Source organism: Panthera tigris, chromosome C1, assembly GCF_018350195.1.
Source record: "Panthera tigris isolate Pti1 chromosome C1, P.tigris_Pti1_mat1.1, whole genome shotgun sequence".
Classification (NCBI taxonomy): Eukaryota; Metazoa; Chordata; class Mammalia; order Carnivora; family Felidae; genus Panthera; species Panthera tigris.
The window spans coordinates 216,919,533-216,934,553 of NC_056667.1; the positions used below are offsets into that span (position 1 = coordinate 216,919,533).

Consider the following 15,021-nt stretch of genomic DNA (forward strand, 5'->3'; position numbering starts at 1 on the left):
TTCTCTATAAAATGTTCATCTGAAACTCAGGCCGTGGATTAGCTCACCCCAGCAGCAGACTGAAAAGCTGCAGTCGCTGAGCAGACACTAGTAGCTTGAGGAAACTTAGGATACTTAGTAGGAAGTGTCAGCAAGATTAGGGGCCCCTGCAGATTTCAGTCACAGCAGAATCAGCACTTTGCCAAGCGGGAGTGGCCAAGGGTCAAACTTGCCAAAGCCTCAAACCAGTCAGGTGACTTCGGACAGCAAGATGTTGCATTAGAACACTGTGGTTAAAACAACAACAACAACAGACTTTTAACAGCCACAGTTGGTAATTGTATTTGAATTTTCATGTGGATTGGTTTAATTAAACATTGTTATTGATTTTAGGGGCACCTGGGGAGCTCAGTCGGCCCACTTTGGCTCGGGTCGTGATGTCTCGGTTCCCGAGTTGGAGCCCCACATTGGGCTCACTGCTGACAGCACAGAGCCCACTTGGGATCCTCTGTCCCCGCCTCTGTCTGCCCCTCCTCCATTAGTGCGTGCGCTCTCTCTAAAATGAATAAAACATTTAAAAAACTGTTACTGATTTTAAAATCAGGTAAAATAATAGTATTAGGCAGGATTACCTATTGTATCTATGAAGAAAGTATCTGAAGGGTTTTGATACTGGTGAAAAGAAATACAGATAAATTTTATTTAGGAGGCATCTTTCAGGGGATGTGCTTTTCTGTGACACTTTGTTGCAAGTCCGGCCCCTGCTGTGTGCTGGCCATTGTTCTCAGTGTTGGTGGCAGAGCAGTGAGGAGAACTGGCAAAGCCCATGGGCCTCTGCACCTGACCTTCTATTACTGCCTCTCGAGGCAGACAGTCGACAAGGAACCAGTGCAGTGTGTCAGAGGCTGCCGAGCGCCATGGGGATAGAGGAAGGAGCGGGGGGTCTCCGGGTGCTGGGAGGAAGGGGACTGGCCGCTGTAGGGGGCTTCACGAGAAGGTCAAGATGGAGCAAAGACCCAAAAAGGAAAGTGGGGGGGGGCGTGGTCACTGGAGGCACAGGAAAGTGAGGGGGGGAGGGAGGAGAAGCAGGTCCACTCATGTCAGGGAGCAAAGGGCAGGGTGTGGGGAGGAGTGGGCACCCAGATCACCCGAGCCTCTGGCCAAACCAGAAATTACAGAGAAAAAAGAAAAACTTCTGGAATGTGTGGCTACTGGGTGTGCCTGGTTCCCCTCCTTCCGTGTGGAGGACAGGAGACGGATCTGTCCTTGTAACCAGAACCCTTGATCCTCCTACCAGGGGCTGGAAAGAGGTTTTGCAGATCTAAATGGATGCTCTCCTCGTGATTGTAGAGGACGCTAGCAAATACTAGATTGTTGGAAAACCGGGCATACCTTCTCCGTAATTCATGAAGATTGGGGGATTGCCAAGTTCGTGCAGAGAAGCTCCCTGCCCTTGCTGTTTGCTCCTGCGGAGGCGACGGACACAGGGCAGCCGCGCTCCGGGTTCCGTCTCCTTTCCCTTAACAGACACCTCTTTGTTCTCTTTCCGGCAGGAAAGTTTACATGGACTATAACGCAACCACCCCGCTCGAGCCAGAGGTTATCCAGGTCATGACCGAGGCCATGAGAGAAGCCTGGGGGAATCCCAGCAGTCCTTACCCCACAGGTAATCCTAGAGGGTGCTCACAGATCCGAGATATGCAGGGCGGGGCACTCTCAGAGAAATTGTGCACCTCTTGGGGTCACTTGGTGTGGAGAGATTTGCTGTTAACTGCAGGTCTTAGGTGTAATTTTTGGTAGATTTTATTTGTTTGTTTTTAGAGAAGTCCAAACTTGTACACTGAGCTGGTTGATAATCTTTCATTTGGAACACACACACCGTCCCCCTTACTCAGATGAAAACGATGTTTTATGAAGAGCTATTTGTAATGACAATACCTATTGAAACCCTTTCGGGAATCTGTCTCAGTTGAGTCTTACAAAATTTGCAAAACCTTTAAATCATCAGGATTGCATATAATCCTGGCCTTTTTTTAAATGAAATTTACTTTAAAATTCTTAACGTCTGTTATAATAAAAATATTCTTGTTTATTCTTGTGTTAATGTAGATCATTAAATTGGTGGTTTGGAAAATAATTTGCTTCAAGTCGGGAGTGTTATGTTTTTCACATAGTGATCTAAAGTTGTACCTTTTTAATTTAATGCTTATCAGATAATTAAGATAATCTTAATATGGATTATGATGAACTAAAAGCTTTCAACAGAGTGTTGCCAAGCTCTAGGATTTAGTAATATTTGTATACAAGTTTACAGGCTTTTGTGGGTTTTCACATGTGTTCGTTTACTAAAAGCTTCACAGCTTGGTAACTAAAAGCTTTTTCAAAATCAGGTACTAGTCATTCATTAACTTCTTTGGTACGTGTATTCTAGTTAATCTTGTGGACGTTGCCTTGTATCTTATCTTTCCTCTAGTAAAATTGTATTTTCTGGTGAATTAAACTTGAGAATATGGAGGACAATAAAATGCTAATAAAAAACATTTATTATAAAGAAGTTTAAGAGTGACCTTGAAGGGGGCTCCTGGGCGGCTCAGTCGTTCAAGAGTCCGACTTTGGCTCGGGTCATGATCTCACAGTTCACGACTTCAAGCCGTGTGTGGGGCTCTGCAGACAGCCCGGAGCCTGGAGCCTGCTCCCCTCTCTCTCTGCCCCTCCCCTGCTCACGCTCTCGCTCTCTCTCTCCTTCTCAAAAATAAAAATAAACATTAAAAAAAGAAAAAAGAACAACCTTGAAGGAGAAATTCCCCTTCTTGACCTGATGAAGCCTGTCACTGGCTTTCAGGTCGCCTTTGATGGCCTTTGTTTCTTTGTTAAGAACCATAACTAAAGTCTACATTGCAATTCACTCGTTGATACTCAGGTAGAAATCGGGGGGGGGGGGGGGGGAAGGAAAGGAAAGAAAAGAAAAGAAAATCACCGTTATGATAGAATGGTTTGATTAGTTTCACAATTATGATTTAATAATGATAATAATTCCTTTGGGAGAATTTATTTTAGGGAAAATGTTAAGGACATGTAGGGAGAGTTGAGATGCCCAAGATGTTTGTCAAAGCCTTGCTTACAATGGTACAAAGCTGGAGACAACCTCAGCGTCCATCAGCCAAGGGCTTGTCCCGTAAAGTATGCTGAAACCCTCGAGTGGAGTTCTGGACCCTGTCAAAGCCATGGTGCGGACTATATCGATGACCTAGAAGCACAGTAGCAGCATATTGTTCAAGTGGGAAGGGCGTGTTATAAAACAAGAAGGTTTCTTTGTTTCCCATACCCACCCCCTAAGGAAAAATTGTGTGTGAGCCAGGGTAGAAAATGTATCATTTTGCTGTGAGAGACAGAAACCCCCAAGGAACAGCAGCTTATATAGGCGGAAGGTCATTTCTCTGACCGTCCGGGGCCCACGTGGTCACACGGCCAATGCCAGCGACCCCGGCTCCTTCCATTCTCTCCACTTGTCTCCTGTTCATTCCCCCAGTGGTCAAGACGGCTGCTCCTGCTCAGGCCATCACGTGCGCAGCCCAGCCCGTAGGAAGGAAAGAAAGAGGAGGGGAAAGCGATGCCCGAGTCCTTCAACGACACTTCTGGGAGTTGCGTGTATCGCTCTGGCTTCTAACGGCTTGCCAGAGGTGGGTCCCATGGCCGTGCATTAGCATTCCAATTGCAGTGGGAGTTGGGAAATGAGGTCTTCATTCTTCATTCATCTGAGATTTTCTTCACCTAAATGTGGCCGTAATTCAGCCACGTGCCAGCTGGAGACGTCGCGGTCGTAGGAAGGGAGGGTGGCGGAGCGGACAGCCGGCAGCCTGAGCCCAGAGGACATGCACTTGGGCAGGGGATTGTGGGAGGTTCTGAGGACTTCTCTTTTCGTGGGGTGGGCACGGGGGTTCAAGAGCTGCAGGGGACAGTGCCACGTAGGGCCGTAGAGGCCACTGTGAGCGCCCGGCTTGCCTCTGACGTCACGCAGTGTGTGCAGGACTCGGAGCGGAGCAGGGACACGGTCCATCCCGGCGGCTCGCAACATGTTGGGCTCGCGGCCCCTTTACGCTCTTCGAGCGTATGCAGGACTCCAGGGCGCTCTTGTTTATGTGCGCCGCACGCACAGATGTTTGCCACACTAGACAGCAACACTGGGAAGCCTGGAATAAATATTTAGGAGTTCACTAACAAAACAGTGGTGAATCGCTTACGTGTTAACTTTTTTGCGTGAAAAAGAAACTGCCTTCTCCCGAGAGCACAGATGTAGTGAGAAGAGTGTCATGGTCGTACACGTGAGAGCCTCTTTAGTGTCTGTCTAAACAAGAAAGTTGCTTTCCCGTACCTGCTTCTGTATCGCGTCTGTTGCAACATTCACATCATGTGGCTTCTGGAAAGCTCCGCTATGTGCTTTGGAGAAAATGAGAATAAAAAGACAGCGCGTCCCTCGCTGGGCCGGGGCTCCAATTCCAGACTCCAGACGGCCTTGCACCCTGGCAGGTCCTCGGGTCCTCCCTCCATGAGCAACTCAACACCGAACGCCAGCTCAGTGCCCAAGATTCTGCTCGCCCCACCGGGTTCCCTCTTGCACCCAGAGAGGAGTCCGGAGTCTCCTGTGGCGTCAGTTACAAGCACCAACCTTAGTGCCAGAGGGAGTAAGGGGCGTGTGGCTCCCGCGGTCCCTTAAAGCAGCCCTCCTTCACTGGGCTGCCCTGCACGCCAGAGCCCCTCGACCTCCCCCAGCCATGGCCCGCTTCTTCTCTCCCTTGCCCATCTCCACCCGCCCTTCCGTTCCCTCTTGAACCCACGGCAATCAGGCTCCCAAATCTCCTCTGACCAAGGTCCCCGGGTGCCAAATCCAGGACCTCACCTCCCCCCCACTGCCAGCAGCAGCTCGCTGCTCCCAACTGGAGCCACTTGCACCCAGAGAGGAGTCCGGAGTCCCCTGTGGCGTCAGTTACAAGCACCAACCTTTACGCTACACTAACAGCTGCAGGCATCGCTGACGTTTGACAGTGAGAACGCGCACACCCACGCGTCTCCCACCTACTGGGTCCCAGCAGTGCTGCTGCGTCCCCTGGATCCCTTCCGTTCTAAATTTGCACGTGTTTCCCATGAGCCCCTGAGTTACAGGCACAAGGAGCCACCCGTGTGTGTGTGTGTAAGAGAGAGGACTTTCTCCCATCACAGTGCCGTCGTCAAACCTGAGAACGCGGCAGTGAGCACAGCGGTTTTCAGATGCGTCCATGCTGTCGGGGTGTCCGGAGCTCGTGTCCTTTCACGGGGGAGAGCGCCCCTCCACGTGGAGGCACCACTGTCTCCACGCCTTCACCTGCCGGACACGTGAGCGGTTTCCAGCTTCTGGCTGTCAGCAGTGACGCTGCTGGGACCGTCGCCAGGGATGTCGCTTGCTTTCCTCTCAGTGAAGAGTAACTGCCGTGAATGCCTAGGGACGGGGTGGCTGCATCGCACGGCGGGGGCACGTGTGGCTCCTTAAGGAACTGCTGTCCTGCGTCCAGCGTGGCCGTGGCACGTCCTGGTCCCCGTCGTGGTGGTCCCTCCGTGGCCTCCTGAGCGCTCGGAACAGTCAGTCGTCACTTCAGCTGCTCTCCTGGCCACAGAGTGGTGGGGACGTGGCCCCAGGAGCCCTTACTCAGAAACGCCCGGAGGCTTGTGGAGAAGGGCAAAAAGTGAATAGAGGGCGGCTTTTGCAAAGTAACAGGCGAATTAGGAAACCCACCTTTGGAAAGAAATCGCCGTGAAGCGCTTATGTGAAGGTCTCGAGGTGCATTGGGAAAAGGGGGGGGGGGTCATACTCCAATCCAGCACAGACCGTCACGACTTAGAAGGCAAATCCATACAAGAGTTGGGCGCCCGGGTGGCTCAGTCGGTTGAGCATCTGACTTCAGCTCAGGTCATGATCTCGCGGTTCGTGAGTTCGGGCCCCACAGGGAGCTCTGTGCTGACTAGTGCAGAGCCTTCTTGCTTGGGATTCTCTCCGCCCTCCCCCCCTCCACCCCCGCCCGCTCATGCTCTCTCTCAAAAATAAATTGAACATTGAAAAAAATCTATACAATAGTCTTTTAAGGATTATGTGGATTTCTTTGTATATTTTTACCACGTGATTTTACATTTCTGTTTATGTATGATTGGTTTCATGGTGCCTGCTACCACCCCCCCCTTTTTTTTTTACAACTAGGGCTGAATACTCACCCAACTTTGCTCTACAGACTAAGGAAGAGGGGCCACTGACACCTCAGAATTCCCCTCCTGCCTGCCCTTCCTTTCGCTACCACATACAATTTGGGTCCTTCTGTCTCACCAGCCGGTGACACTGGCTGAGTGGCCTCCGTGTGACCGTGGGTCTGTCCCCGAGGCTGTAACCTGTGTCGTGCACCATTGGACCTTGTGTTGAGGGCTCATGAGCTCTCTTGAGCTTATTTCTGGTGTTGTGCAGCATGATCTTAAGCAAATTATTCCATCCTTTGGCCCTCCTGTCTTGATGGGGGGGGGCAGGGCAGATGGCCACGGCTCCCCTGTCCTGTAGCCTCTGGTGAGACGACGAGCACGTCTGCGGGGACTTCAGGGTCCCTGCGCCGGCTCATTCCTAGGTTGTGGCCTGTTGCTTTCACGCCAACGGGACACGGGTCGTCTCAGAATCGCCCACCGAGAGCGGTTCCTTCATGTCTGGTTGTTGTTCTAAACGTGTGTTTGTTGGGAAACCTCAAAGCCACGGTAGTGACTGTCCGTTTTGGTCTCTCGAGGTAAGAAGGCCAAGGACATTATTGACACAGCTCGGGACAACCTTGCGAAGATGATAGGTGGGAAACCCCAGGACATAATCTTCACTTCCGGGGGCACCGAGGTAAAGTCTCTAGACAGGCTCACCGTCTTTTCACTGTAAGTCATGTGAAAACATAAAATGTGATTCCCTCTTGGTATTTTTTTAAAAGAAGAGTGATACTTGGTCTTGCTGTTTTGCAAATTAGTTTGATATAATTAGCCAATATATATCCTATAAATAAATTCCAGGTGGCTGATAGGATGTTTGTGATGTGTGTACATTGACTTGCTTTGCATCATTTCAACGAAGAGAGTTTGCCCTTTATTTTGCCCTGGAATTAGTCTTTTAAATCCCTTATTGTTGCCTTATTAAGAGTTTGAGGTTTGACCCATTTCAGATGCACTTTTATTTTTATTTAAAAAATTTTTAAGTGTTTATTTATATTTGAGAGAGACAGAGAGACAGAGACAGAGTGTGAGCAGGGGAGGGGCAGAGAGAGAGAGACACACACAGAATCCGAAGCAGGCTCCAGGCTCTGAGCTGTCGGCACGGAGCCCCATGTGGGGCTCGAACTCACGAACTGTGAGGTCTGGACTGAGCCGAAGTCGGATGCTTAACCGATTGAGTGACCCAGGTGCCCCATGTACTTTTAAATTGGTAGGAAAACTCAGAGACAGCGTGATGCTTCTCAGTTAGTAATGGTCACTGTCTTGCTTCCCACAGGTGATGTGACTGTCCACATAGAAAACCCAGGAGAGGGCCACCTGGGTTAAGCGTTGGTTAAGCATTGGAATTCTCTCTCCCCCTTTCTCTCTCTGCCCCTCCCCTGCTCACGCTCTCGCTTTCAAAATAAATAAACTTGAAAAGAAAGCCCAGGAGAATCTGCAGCTAGGTTATCAGAGCTAATAAGAACATTTAGCAGTTATGAGATACAAAAACCAGTTGTGTTTCTGTGTCCCCTCACATGCACGTGTGTTGTGGAAAATCAACCTCTGTGCTCCAGAGCAAAATGTAACACACAGAGACGGTCTGGGGACAAAGAGGGACAACAGTTTTATCACTTTGCCAGGCAAAGGAGGCCACAGCAGGCTAGTGCCTTCAAAACTGCAGACCGGCCCAGGGTAAAAGGCTGAGGGGTTTTAGAGGAAAATACAGGATCCAGGCAGTGCCGGTAGGAATCTGGACCGGGATGCCAGCCGCGTTCGTCATCTTCAAGATGGTCTTGTGACCAGCGATGGCGCCGACTATCAAGCCTCATTACTGAGAATCAATACCGAGTCCCTGGAACAAAGGATTCTGCAGAAAAACAAGTGGAGGGGAGGAGGCTTGAAGAATGAGGAAGAGGAAAATTGGTTCAGTTTAAAGTCAAGCCTTGCTGGAGCATTAGTGTGTCCACCTTCATTTTCCATCTTTGCGTTTCTATAGCAGCTTCAGGTGCTTACCAGAGCACGGAAAATAGCAAATACTTAGGACATAAGCCTAATAAAAAAGAATTTGTAAGACCTGTTTTTTTAAACATCTTTTTTTTAAATGTATTTTGAGAGAGAGAGAGAGAGAGAGAGAGAACACGAGCAGGGGAGGGGCAGAGAGAGAGGGAGAGAGTATCCCAAGCAGGCTCCAGGCTCTGAGCTGTCTGCACAGAGCCCGATGTGAGGCTCGAGCTCTCAAACCGGTGAGATCAGGGCCTGAGCTGAAATCAGGAGTTGGACACTCAACTGACTGAGGCACCCAGGCACCCCTGCATTTGCATTTATATTTGACACACATTTCTCTGAGATAAGTTTTTTGTTTTGTGGTTTTAAAGTCTTCTACTCTGAACCCTTCACTTACCCTCTCTTGATACAGAAACCAATATTGTTAGTTTGCTAGTGTCTTCCAGGGAGAGTCTATGCGTTAAAAGTATGTAGATTTATATATTCTTTTTTAAAAGATGTTTATTTATTTTTGAGAGAGAGAGGGAGTGCACGTGAGCAGGGGAGGGGCAGACAGAGAGGGAGACACAGAATCCGAAGCCGGCTCCGGGCTCCAAGCTATCAGCACAGAGCCCCACGCAGGGCTCGAACTCAAGAGCCATGAGATCATGACCTGAGCCGAAGTCGGATGCTCAACCGACTGAGCCACCCAGGTGCCCCTATATATTCTTTTTAAAAAGACGTTTCTTTATTTTTGAGAGGGAGAGGGAGATCGAGGATCCAAAGCGGGCTCCATGCTCTCAGCACAGAGCCCGATGCAGGGCTCGAACTCACGAACTGTGAGATCATGATCTGAGCTGAAGTCAGATGCTCGACCAACTGAGCCACCCAGGCGGCGCCCCTGGATTTATATATTCTTTTCACCTTTGGAAGCATATTTTTGCATATATAAACAAATGTGTGTGTATTTCCTCTTTTTGATAGAAATTGGATAGGTTACTGCATATAATGTCTGTGACCTTTTCGTAAATTACTATCACGTAGCAAGTGGATTTGTATGTGAGACCCTTCGGTATCTGCGCATAAAGGGTTTCCTTGGTGTTTATGCCTCGGTGCACAGTGAACATTGTTGCCTGAGTTATTTGCCGGGCTCTCTTACTGGTGGACACTGAAGGCTTTCTGAGGTTGAGCTATTTCCGGCTTCCCCCTCAGGAAGGACCTCTGCGCATGATTTCGCTTTGTGCAACTATAGCAACAGGATCGAGTCCGAGAAGCAGACGTGCCGGGTCAGAGGGCTCATTTGATAGTTAGAAAATGGTCAGATTGCACTCCCATCAGCAGTGGGTACCGGGGCCCAATATTCTTTTTTTGATGGTTTCTAAAATTTAAAAATTCGTAACGCTGCCTAACCAGACAGGCATAAGTGGCTGGAAACGAATTCTGACGTTACCGCAAGTTTGAAACCCCCACCCTTGGTCGCCGAGCATTCAAAAGGTGCAGCCCAGAAGTTGAACGTCTTTGGGACTGTTTTTTTCCTTCTTAAACGTTAGCCACGAGGACGATGAAGTGAGAGAGTGCCACCGTCGCCCTCGCCTGAGCGCAGGTCTTACGAATGTTCTTTCTGCTGCCTCCCGCAGTCCAACAACTTGGTGATCCATTCCGTGGTACGGCACTTCCAGCACACCCGCAGCGCAGAGGGGGACGGGGCCGTGCCCCACCTCGTCACCTGCACCGTGGAACACGACTCCATCCGCCTGCCCCTGGAGCACCTGGCGAACGAGCAGGTGGCCGGTGAGTGACCAGCCTGGTGGGATTCCCGCGGGGCAGCTCCGCTTACCTCCAGTACCGGCTTCCAAGAGGAGGAACTCGCCCCTGGGACCTGCGGAATCATGCGCCCTCCTGCATGCGGTCCTCGGGTGCGGGGGCCACACGGCCTGTTCCCACGTGGGGGTAATCTGTAAACTGTAAATGCTGCCAGTTTCCCCCTTAGGGACAAACTGGGTCATCAGCGTGTAGAACTAGTCATCTGATTTACTGAATGATACTTCAGACTCTTGTACGTAACAGGTATGCACATAGTGAAATCGTATGCCTGTCAGTGCTAAGCAGGGCTCTTCACTTGGATATTAATTAAATCTTGGCTTCTTTCTCTGTGAAGAACAAGGGTCAAATAGATATCAGCTTCGGGGGTAAACACAAGAATAACTGTGCTCCTGCTGCTCGACTTCAGCTCGACACAGTGGGCGCGACTGGCCAGGCAGGCCGCGGGGTCGGGCGAGCTTGGCCAGCAGCAGCCCTCGGCACCTCTCCCTTCCCCTGTGATACGAAGTCTTGAGACGCCGGGTGCAGACCGCGGACTTTTGAAAACTAAGGGCCTTTTGCTCCCTCAAGACAGCCCGGGTAAACACTTTCCTTTAAACAGACTGACGTCTCAGCCTTTCTCTTCCATCTGCCTGGAAACCTGAAGGTGAATCACGGGAAAGTATTTTTATCATAATGAGAAAGGACACAATGCCATGAAGCTCCACTTGACGATGAAGGCTTTTTGTTGATTTTCCCGTTGGACTGGTAGGAGAGTTTTTCTCTTTGTGGTCTCACCATACTACTACTTTACTTTATTTTATTTTTAATGTTTATTTACTTACTTTTGAGAGAGAGAGAGTGTGTGTGAGTGAGGGAGGGGCAGAGAGAGAGAGAGAGAGAGAGAGAGAGAGAGAGATTGAGAGTCTCAAGCAGGCTTCATGCTCAGCACAGAACCCAACATGGGGCTCAATCCCACAACCCTAGGATCATGACCTGAGCTGAGATCAAGAGTCAGACACTCAACCTACTGAGCCACCCAGGTGCCCCGAAAAAAAAATGGACTTTCAAACAAAGACTGTAACAAGAAACAAAGAAGGACGCTAAATAATCATAAAGGGAACAGTCTAATAAGAGGATACAACATTTATGCATTTACAATGTGTGTAAATATTTATGCACACAATGTGGGAGCACCCAAATACCTAAAGCCGCTAACAACAAAGGAAGTAATCCATAGTAATACAATAATAGTAGGGACATCTGGCAACCAACTTACATCAATGGATTGATTATCCAAACAAAAAATCAATAAGGAAATTGTGGCTTTGAATGACAAATTGGACCAGATAGATCCAACAGATATCTTCAGAACATTCCATCCTAAAACATCAGATTGCACATTCTTTTCAAGTGCACATGGAGCGTTCTTCAGAAAAGATCACGTTAGGCCACAAAACAAGTCTCAACAAATTAAGAAAGACTGAAGTCATACCATGCCTCTTTTCCAGCCACAATGCGATGAAACTAGAAGTCAACCACAAGAAAAACTCGGGAAAGAGAACAGAAAACATGCTACTAACCAGTGAGTGGGTCAACCGACTTCAGAAAAGAAATTAAAAAATACATGGAGACAAATGAAACTGAAACACAACAGTCCAAAGAATTTGAGATGCAGCGAAAGCTGCTCAAAGAGGGACATTTATGGCAATATAGGCCTAGCTCAAGAAGCAAGGAAAAATCTCAAATAAACAATGTTACCTTACACCTAAAGGAGCTAGAAAAAGAAAAACAAACAAAACCCATAACCAGGAGAAGGAAGGAAATAATAAAGATTAGAGCAAAAATGAATGGAATAGAAACTAAAAACAAAACAAAACAAAAACCAGATCAGTGAAACTAGGAGCCGGTTCTTTGAAAAGATCAACAGAATCGATAAGCCTTTAGCCAGACTCATGAAAATAAAAAATAACCCCGCACAAAGTCACAAATAAAAGAGGAGAAATAATAACCAACACTACAGAAATACAAAAGATTGTAAGAGAATATTATGAACCATTTATGGCAACAAATTGGACAACCTAAAAGAGATGGGTAAGTCCCCAGAAACATACAACCTCCTAAAACTGAAGCAGGAAGAAGTAGAAGATTTGAACAGACCAGTGACCAGCAATGAAATTGTATCAGTAATCAAAAACTCCCAACAGGGGCGCCTGGGTGGCTCAGTCGGTTAAGCGGCCGACTTCGGCTCAGGTCATGATCTCGCGGTCCATGAGTTCGAGCCCCGCGTCGGGCTCTGTGCTGACCGCTCAGAGCCTGGAGCCTGTTTCAGATTCTGTGTCTCCCTCTCTCTGACCCTCCCCCGTTCACGCTCTGTCTCTCTCTGTCTCAAAAATAAATAAATGTTAAAAAATAAAAATAAAAACAAAACAAAACTCCCAATAAACAAAAGTTCAGGACCAGATGGCTTCACAGGTGAATTCTACCAAACATTTAAAGAAGAGTTAATACCTATTCCTCTCAAACTATTCCAAGAAACAGAAGAAGGATTACCCTGATACCAAAAGCAGATAAAGACACTACAAAAAAGGAGAACGACAGGCCAATATCTCCAATGAACATAGATGCAAAAATTCTCAACAAAATATTAGCAAACCAAATCCAACAATACAATTAAGAAAATCATTCACCACAATCAAGTGGAATTTATTCCTGAGAGGCAAGGGTGGTTTGAAATTCACAAATCAATCAACACGATATATCACCTCAACAAGAGAAAGGATAAAAACCACATGATCATTTTAATAGCTGCAGAAAAAGCATCTGACAAAGCGCAACATACGTTCATGATAAAACATGACCTCAACAAAGTAGGTTCAGAGGGAACATACCTCAACATGATGTGAAAAACCCGCAGCCAACATCATGCTCAGCAGTGAAAAACTGAGAGCTTTCCCCACAAGATCAGAAATGAGACAAGGCTATCCACTCTCACCGCACAGTACTGGAAGTCCTAGCCACAGCACTCAGATCGGAAAAATAAAAGGCATCCAGATTGGTAAGGAAGAAGTAAAAGTTTTCACTATTTGAGGTTGACGGGATACTCTACACAGAAAACACCAAGAACTTCACACACACACACACACACACACACACACACACACACACACAAACCTACTAGAAATGATACATGAATTCAGGAAGGTCACAGGATACAAAACCAATATGCAGAAACCCATAGCATTTCTATATGCTAATAATGAAGTAGTAGAAAGAGAAATTAAGAAAACAGTCTCATTTACAATTGCACCAAAACCAGTAAGATACCTAGGAATAAGCAAACAGATGGAAGACCTATCCTCTGAAAACCATAAAACACTGAGAAAAGAAATCAGACAACAAAGATGGAAAGACACTCCATGCTCATGAGTTGGGAAAAGAAATATTTTTAAAATGCCCACACTACCCAAAGCAGTCTACACATTTAATGCAGTCCCTATGAAAATACCAGAGCATTTTTCAAGAACTAGAACAAACAATCCTAAAATCTGTATGGGATCAAAAAGGCCTCAAATAGCCCAAGCAATTTCGAGCAATTAGAACAAAACTAGAGGTAATACAACCCCAGCTTTCAAGATATACCACAGAGCTGTAGTGATCAAAACACTATGGTGCTGGTGCAAAATAGACACATAGGTCAATGGGCTAGAATAGAAAACCCACAACAGAAATCAACCCACAATTATATGGTCAATTAGTCTTTGACAAAGTAGGAGAGAAGATGACATGGGAAAGAGACATTCTCTTCAACAAATGGTGTTCGGAAATCTGGACAGCTACATGCAAAAGAACGACACTGGACCACTTTCTTACACCACACACACAAATAAACTCAAAACGGATTAAAGGCCTAAATGTGAGACCTGAAACCATAAAAATCCTAGAAGAGAGCACAGGCAGTAATTTCTTTGATGCCAGCCGTAGCAACTTCTTTCAATATATGTTTCTGAAGCAAGGGAAACAAAAGCAAAAATAAACTACTGGGACTACAACAAAATAAAAAAGACTTCTGCACAGTGAAGGAAATAATCAACAAAAGAAGAAAAATTGCCGAATGGGAGGAAATTTTGCAAATGATATTTCCAATAAAAGGTTAGTATTCAAAATATATAAAGAACTTATACAACTTAACATCAAAAAATCAAATAATTCAATTAAAAAATGGGCAGAAGACATGACAGACATTTCTCCATAGAAGATCTCCAGATGGCCGACACACGAAAAGATACTCGATATCACTAATAATCAGGGAAATGCAAATCAAAACCTCCGTGAGATGTCGCCTCACGCCTGTCAGAATGGCTAAAATTAAAAATCACAAAAGCAACAAATGTTGGCGAGGATGTGGACAGAAAGGAACACTCATGCACTGTTGGTGGGAATGCAAACTGTGTAGCTACTGTGGGAAACGGTATGGAGGTTCCTCAAAAAATTTAAAATAGAATTACCACATGATCCAGTAATCACATTACTGGGTATTTACCCAAAGAATGTGCAAACCCTAATCTGAAAAAGTATAAGCACTCCTATGTTTGTTATGGCGTTATTTACAATAGCCAAGATATGAAAGCAGCCCAGTGCCCACTGATAGATGGACGGCAAAGATGTATATATACACCATGGAGTATTAGCCATAAACAATAATGAAATCTGGCCACTTGCAACAACATGGATGGAACTAGAGAGTATAATGCTAAATGAAACCAGTTACGCAGAGAAAGACAAATACCATATGTTTTCACTCATACGTGGAATTTAGGAAAGAAAACAAACAAATTCAAAAAGACAAACCAAAAACAGACTCTCAACTATAGAGAACACACTGGTGGTTCCCCGTGGGCAGGTGGGTGGGGGGATGGGTGAAACAGGTGAAGGGGATTCATGAGCACGGAGTGATGTATAGAACTGTTGAATCACTACATTGTACACCTGCCACCAATATAACACTGTAGGTTAGTT

At 46.8% G+C, this 15,021-nt stretch overlaps 1 protein-coding gene across 5 annotated transcripts in view; it reads left to right on the forward strand.

Moving 5' to 3' along the window:
- Window positions 1-15,021, forward strand: part of SCLY (selenocysteine lyase) — a 32,433-nt gene that overhangs the window by 1,184 nt on the left and 16,228 nt on the right. Inside the window, exons 1-5 of one of the 5 annotated variants that reach the window (XM_042995840.1) lie at window positions 1,562-1,645; window positions 3,509-3,659; window positions 5,197-5,791; window positions 6,776-6,871; window positions 9,840-9,993. In XM_042995840.1, the coding sequence (XP_042851774.1) occupies window positions 6,821-6,871; window positions 9,840-9,993 (205 nt within the window). In that variant the 5' untranslated portion in view covers window positions 1,562-1,645; window positions 3,509-3,659; window positions 5,197-5,791; window positions 6,776-6,820. Of the gene's footprint in view, window positions 1-1,532; window positions 1,646-3,508; window positions 3,660-5,196; window positions 5,792-6,770; window positions 6,872-9,839; window positions 9,994-15,021 lie in introns of those variants that run through there. The other 4 variants (XM_042995838.1, XM_042995837.1, XM_042995839.1 and 1 more) reach the window with 4 other exon arrangements.